At 40.2% G+C, this 7,528-nt stretch overlaps 1 protein-coding gene across 3 annotated transcripts in view; it reads right to left on the bottom strand.

The window, feature by feature from the left end:
- Positions 1–205: 205 nt before the first annotated feature.
- KCNQ5 (potassium voltage-gated channel subfamily Q member 5) overlaps positions 206–7,528 on the bottom strand; it is a 524,285-nt gene continuing 516,962 nt past the window's right edge. For all 3 annotated transcript variants that reach the window (XM_032593201.1, XM_030315841.1, XM_030315843.1), the window contains 2 exons: positions 6,133–6,259; positions 206–4,575 (listed from right to left, as the gene is read on the bottom strand). In XM_032593201.1, the coding sequence (XP_032449092.1) occupies positions 3,613–4,575; positions 6,133–6,259 (1,090 nt within the window). In that variant the 3' untranslated portion in view covers positions 206–3,612. The remainder of the gene's footprint in view (positions 4,576–6,132; positions 6,260–7,528) is intronic.

Genomic DNA, 7,528 nt, shown 5'->3' with positions numbered 1-7,528 from the left:
AGGCGCCCCTCATTTTCTTATGATACACCTTCAAAAACATTTGCAAATCTCCCCCTCCCCAAATTACCAATGGTTTCTTCACTCACATTGCAGAAAGGGAACTTTTATATTTCAGTCCAAAATCTGTACACACCCCATTTGGCTCACTGGGCCCAGTGAGTTCAGAACCAACCGGTTAGTTCCAGATAAAAACAGTCACGCTAACTGTTTATAGACATATTTTTAATGTTTTACTTTAAAACAAATGATCCCAGTAAAAGAGAGCAAAGGAAATTACATTTCAATGATAGCTTGAGATGGGTATGATGTTCCTGATTTATTTGTTTTCAGGAACAGACGACTGTATTGTCATACTTGACTTTTAGAACTGCTCACTTAAAATGCACATAATTATATTAAGTTTCTCTTACAAAAACACAACCATGTCATTTAAGGCAAAAAATATCAGCTTCTGGGGAGATACATTAATGTTTATGACATTTTCTCAGTCTGGTTGAATGAAGTGATCCGTTAATTTAGTTGCTCAGATTTCATCCTTTCTTGTAGTTTTGCTTTGCAAATGGGCATGAGAATTAGTCACTTTGTGCCTGATTTCCTCCTATTAGACTTGTTTCACCTGCAAATTATGAACTTTCAGAATCACTGAGTCAATGGGAGGTGAGAAAGGCACCTTTGAACAGGAGATAAAGACTTAAAAACTCAATAAAGTGTCTTACTTAAAACAAAACTTGCAACCTACAGATATTAATTTAGTTGAACAAAATGCAAACATTTAGACCAGACACAGCAATATTTTTAGTCAACCTCATAGAAGGGATGTTTGCTAGTGCGTGTTAGCTTCATCAACCCTACATATTGAAGAAGGCAGACAAACTTCTGAGCATGTGACTGCTCAGTGCTCAGCTAAATTGTGCTTCAAGACACCATTTGGCATGGACCAATGGGACTTTGCTAAGTGTAAATGGGAGACCCCTCTCAACTCCGTCGAGAGTAGCACAACAGACAAAACCCTACAGTTTGCATATAGCACGACTATCTTTTAACATCCAACAGTTTTTGTGCTAGAGTAAGATAGACACAAAATGGTCATGGCTTCAATGTATAAAAGTTTTTCACATCATGGTTTATCACATTTTGCTACGATTAAGACCTCAGTGATGCATTTAGGGTTTGTTTCTGAATCTTCAGTCTTCAGCAATGCTGGATGAATACTGTGTTTGAAGCCTAAAGAGGCCTAAGGAGGGGTCCCCAATACATTCAGAATTCCTGCTGCCAGTGGGGTTCGACCCAGGACAGAGTATGTCCAGGAATCAGTGCTACCTGAAAGTTGCTGCCTCCCTCCTCTTCCTCGACTGATATTTGGAGAGAGCCTGCAGTGTGCATGGCAGGTGTCTGGCTTTAGGTCAGAGGAATGGTGTGTGTGTGTGTGTGTGTGTATACGCGCGCGTGTGTGTCCAACCTCTTTGGGAGAGTGTGTCGCAACTTCAGGTTGAGGAGAGACATAGTAGGTGAAAAACTTCATTTAATAATTTACTAAAATTCTGTGCTTCAAAAATGAAAATAATTGCTTTAAAAGCTTGATAAAATCTTTTTTAACTGGAGTGTAGAATTGAGACCCTAACTTCTGTATGTCTCCAGCAGCCAAGAAGATTCTGAATGATACACTCCAGGGGAGGATGCTAGAATCCAGGTGGGTTGAGAAGAAAAAGCTTTTAAAATTTCAGTGCTTATCAAAAGGGGCAAGGGTTTTAAAAGGTTGAGAAGCCTATTTGAGGAAGAGCAGAGAAGTCGCTTACTTGGGGATGGAGACTGGGTAAGGCCTGGTGAAGTTCAGGAGCAAAAGAGTGGCAGGGAATTGATAAGTTATTGGAGAGGAAGAGTAGGAGAGTCAGGGGTGGAGAAAGCCAGTTGGGGGAGACAGTTGGGAAGGACTGGTGGATTTCAGGGCCTCCTCCTGCCTTTGGACAGCCAGTTGCTATCCCTGCTTTGTCTTCCTGGCTGATGAAAGTTTTTTGGAGGAGCATTATCTGCCAAGGAAAAAAACTCTTCCTTTCATAAGTCCTTCTGTGGCTGGAGTTTAACTGAACTGAAGTGCTCTCTGGCTTCTCCTTGCTTTTTTTAATGCCATTACCTTGGCTGAAGTTTTGAGACAGCTAGAGAGGTTTCCAACAAGCAGTCAACGTGGCTTGCTTTTCTGGTAAATGCATCTTTCACTTTGTTTCCCTTGGGTCCTTGCTGCTGCGGCTATATGATTAAGTGTTTTGATTTGCAGACCCAGCCAGGAGTACCTGGCTTCTAACTGTAAATGTATATACCAGAAACGGAACCAATAATTATAGATTTGGGGCAACATTCTTGGGGGAGAATAGAAAATGTTTGCTACAGTATAAAAAGTAAAGGAAGTTTAGTTATAGCCTTCCATATGCAAAATGTATTACATAATAGCAAAAAACATTCAGGGCGTATTAAAAAATAAATACCTTGCAAAATTCTCTGTTTATATATAAGACGAAGGGATGTTTAGGTAGTTGAGATTCCCTAGTAATATTCATTTTCTAAAAAGATCAAGTTCTTCTATTTTGGTTTGTTTTTCTCCCTCTCTTTACCCTCTGAGGGTGAGGCTATTTTCATTAACTTCACCCACTTCCTGGTGTTGTGTCTGGATTCTTTTCAAGCCTTTCCCGTTTCAGTCTCACTCCAATGTCTAATTCCCCAGGATCCTGCCTGTCAATTCGGCAGGAATGGTTTCTGACACTACAGCAAGCTGGGGGTGGCGCCATTGCAGAGAGATCAGCCCAGCCGCACTGGTCCTTCTACTCATCCGTATTGTATTCGCTTGTGTAGAAGTCGACCACTTATAAAGGTGATTTAGCCATCGAGGAATACCTTCCCATGAACTCACATGTATCAAATAGTCTATTTGCCCCACTGGCCCTGAATTTCATTATTTGCACACTTTCTAACTGAAGAACATTCTCGTCCTAAAGAACAACATGAAAATGATGTGCAAAATTGCTTGCCACAGCGTTAAATCACCAAAAGCACACAGATTGACATTCAAATTACATTAATAATAAAATGACTGGATAGGAATGGGTTGGTAAATATATCTTGAAATAAGCAGCCGTTTCTATTATTATTCCCAAGTTCTGCTTTCCTTGATACCTTGTTAGCAGCGGTTGATGGTAGCCATTGTGTTTACATATACATTATGGCCTAATTTTGAAAATGTATTTTGTATTTAATCACAAAGCAGAAATGCCTGAAATTTGAAGTTGTTTACTCCCATAATTTCAAAACACAGAGTCAAATCTTCTAAATGACCTAATCTTGACATTGTCACACACCCCAAAGCATTAGCAGTGTTTGGTTTCTCAGGATTTTTAACTCAAGGTACATTACTAAATGAGTGGGTTAATGTTGATGTACCTTGGAATTTCAGCCATCCCTAACATGCATTTTCATGCAATTAAAAGATAACGGGCTTATAAACTTTCTTTCGTGTTCTTCCTGATTCTTGCAATTTCAACTTTTTAGAAGGGCTTTCGAAATAGTTCATGCAATGATATGTCTGGCTAAAGGAACTGCTATGCTAGAAGGAAAATGAAGAACTTATTTCAGTTTGACATGAGGCAAGCTGAGGGCTTCTGTACTTTCTCCTGCCTTACAAATGCTCTGAGATGATCGTGACCTTCCAGTCCTTAGAGAGTCTGACGCAAAAGCAGTTTCCCTGGCAGGCTGCGGCACAGCGTCAAACGTGTCTGTCTCAGTCTCTTCAGGACCCACCTCTTCATCAGTTATAAACAATTTGGATTCCCTCCATTTGGGGTAAAAATCCTGGCTGCCTCTGGAGCCACTTGACTCACTTCCAGAAAGCTGTATATTCAGTTCCTCCGTTGACCTGATCAGGTTTTGCACTGACAGGGATTTGCCCAAGTCCTTGGGCACCACGGGGTGGACAGATAACAGAGTTTCTCCTCCCATATCAAAGCTTTTCCTTAGAGAACGGTCCTTGGTCAGATTTGACTGTGCAACCTGAACATTTTCCTTGGAGGCAACAAGGCAGGTGGTGACATCAGAAATGCTTTCCTGTAAGCCTGCGGGGTTTGGGTGCAGGGTTTCTGGCCTGGGTAGATGCTTGATGGCTGGGAGAGGAGGCGGGATCTGTAAAGTTGTTGGGGCTGCTGGCTTGGGTGCCACATTTATTTGGTTTGCAATGTTGTTGGCGGCTGCCACTGCAGAGCCATCACTTTGACTCATTGGCACCTGTGTTGCTTGACTGTGCATAGTAGGGCTAAGCGCATAGAAAGTCTGAGCGCTGAACTCATTTGGCGTCAGAATGAACTGCAGGCCTCGAGAGATGTTGGCACTAGCTGATCTGGATAAGCAGCCACTGTTCTGTGCGGAACTGGACAGGTCTTTGCTATCCACAGGGCTTTGATAGTCAGATGTCTGTTCACATTCAAAAGGTGGGATCTGGAATGAGGCCAAAGTGAGGGCAGAGGCAGAGCCTTTCCGGAGGACCTGTTGATATATATCTAGTAGGCAGTCCAGCTTGGACTCGATGGACTGCACCTAAAAATGGGGAAAATGGTTACATATGAGTATAACCTGTCATAAGAATGGGCTTCATTTCTAGAATTAAAAAGTGCAGTCAGGGTGTTTCAATACAGTTAAATGTTGAGTATAATGTACGTCAGCAGTGGTGGGAGCAAGGGATGATTTCAGAGGAGAGGTATGATTTGGCTTCTACATAATCTCTACCAAGACCCACCCCCTTAACTCTTTAAAATGGACAACTGATGTTCTCAAAAAACATAGAAGCACTGTAAGAAAGCAACTTCAAGACTCCCAGCCCAATCAAGCTGCCTTTGGCTAAGCCTCCTCCAAGAAAGCATTCTGGGACTCTACTGCAGTCTGGTCAGGAACTTCTATAATGAAAGCGAGACCTTAAATATCAACGTAGGTGATTCCAAATTTAAAAATAAAGGTACCAGGGGGCAAAGCATAAGAGACTCTTAAATATAGAGAACAAACAGAGGGTTGCTAGAGGGGTTGTGGGAGGGGGATGGGCTAAATGGGTAAGGGGCATTAAGGAATCTACCCCTCAAGTCATTGTTGCACTATATGCTAACTAACTTGGATGTAAATTAAAATACATAAATAAATAAAAATAAAGGGATAAAATGCTTCAGAATTAATACTTGAAATATTTTTGATTAGACTGGGGAGCAGTTTGATTTCTGGACAGTTGTCTTTTTTTGAAGTTTTTAATTTTCATTCCAGTATAGTTAAGATACAGTGTTATATTAGTTTTAAGTGAACAATGTAGTGATTCTGCAATTCCATACATTACTCAGTGCTCATCATAAGTGTACTCTTTCATCCCCATCATCTATTTCGCCCCTCCCCCTCCCCCAACGCCCTGCGGGCCACCATAAATAACCATCAGTTTGTTCTCTATAGTTAGTTAAGAGTCTGTTTCTTGGTTTGGACGATTATCTTTGTATGAGAAGATACAGCTTCAGGGTTAGCAACTTTCAATGTACCATGATAGTTACAATGAGGTTTTGTTCTGTTTTTTAAAGAGTGAAAAAGATAACTACCAAAACACAAATGGAAAATAGATCTTTGTTATTTTACTGTTGAAAATCTATAGTTGCCTCAAGTATTAATTGATGAGATGAAATTTTTTATTCCTTATGTGGAAATCCAAGTGTTTTAGAGAACACTGTCTATGCACAAAAAATGTAATTTCATTCACTCTTTCTTGGTTTTATGTCTTTAAAATACATTAATCACTAAAATACATCTAATTGCCAACATTTTGATTAAAAATATTCTGACTTAAAAGTTAACCAGTGTAGGGGCGCCTGGGTGGCGCAGTCGGTTAAGCGTCCGACTTCAGCCAGGTCACGATCTCGCGGTCAGTGAGTTCGAGCCCCGCATCAGGCTCTGGGCTGATGGCTCAGAGCCTGAAGACTGTTTCCGATTCTGTGTCTCCCTCTCTCTCTGCCCCTCCCCCGTTCACGCTCTGTCTCTCTCTGTCCCAAAAATAAATAAACGTTGAAGGAAAAAAAAAAAAAAAAATTAAAAAAAAAAAAAAAGTTAACCAGTGTAGTTGAACCGTACCTGTTTTTCAACCTTGACCACACGGCCGAGCATACTGAGATCATCAGTGGTCTCATGTTCTGCTGTTATTTTCTCTCGGCTCTTTTTATCTGATGTGATTTGCCCTTTTCCAAGAATTTGGTCGACACTATCAAGGAAAGAGGAGATCTGATTATAAATGCTGAAGGTGGAGATTGCCCTAGGCCAGAATGAAGTGTTTTGAAAAGAAAAATTAAAGACGATTATCTTTAATTTATGTAAGATGAAATAAAAATGATCTTGTCCCAGTTGATGTGCTTATTTTCTTAACATGAGAATTACACATGAGATTAATTTTTTCATTACTCCGGTCGGTGATGAAGTCACTTATGGGCTATCTTCTGGAGGCAAAATTGTCCTAAACTACAAGATAACTTGTCTGTTTCCATCTCTGACCAGGCATTTCCTGAATTTGCTGAAAAAATGACACAATCATAATTATGATTATTTCATGTTAATAGAACAGATTATTCAGTACATCTGATATGTGAGAGATAGGCAGATAAGAAAGTGATCACCTCCATCTTTCGGAATTCTTGTTGGGGAATATACACTGCATGAGCTGGAAATGTAAAGATTAGTTCTACAAATTCTGTAGCATTTCAACTTTATAAAAATGCTTGGAGCCACAGATAGTACTATTAAAGGACTTGGAAGACCATGGCCACACAGGCAGAGATTGTAACATGACTACAGAATGAATTAAAACAATTTCCAAGGAGACTTGATCAACTGAAATGGGGATTACTGTCTTCTTTTGTGTGTGTGTTAGAACTGAATTATCAGGAGTACTGACTCAACATTCCCGTTTGCTTTGTCTGCCTAGAAATACAGGCAGTGCCTACCTTCTGTCATATCTAATCTATTATACTGCAAGCTCTGCAAGGACTAAGTCATTATTTTATTAATCTCTGAATATCCATAGTGCCTGGCACACATTCAGGACTCAATAATTGTCTGCTGGATGAATGAATGAGTGAATGAATGAATGAATGAACAAATTATGATTTCTATAATTGATGAACAGGCGTTTTAGTAAGGGCGCATTATATCCCACTGGGCTAAGTGTGCTGTGGGATAAAAACATACGTTTAACACTCTCTCCTTGTGTTTTAAGAACTCTTCAAACACAAACACCAGTAATTTGTGCCTGAGAGTGAAGCAAGACTCTTAAAAAACTGAGTTGACTGAACATTCTGGCTTCAAGATAACACAATCAAATGTGGTTGGAGGAACATATTGAACTCATTTCTTTTAATCACTCACTAAGATGCTCACTGGAGAGATAGTGTGTACCTAGCACTGTACAGGACACTAAAGAAGAGAAAGGCCCAGTCTTAGTCATGAACAAGAGGAATAAACTTGCCTCCAGGAAACA

The sequence above is a fragment of the Lynx canadensis genome, chromosome B2, assembly GCF_007474595.2.
Source record: "Lynx canadensis isolate LIC74 chromosome B2, mLynCan4.pri.v2, whole genome shotgun sequence".
Taxonomy (NCBI): Eukaryota; Metazoa; Chordata; class Mammalia; order Carnivora; family Felidae; genus Lynx; species Lynx canadensis.
This window is presented reverse-complemented; position numbering and strand designations above follow the sequence as displayed.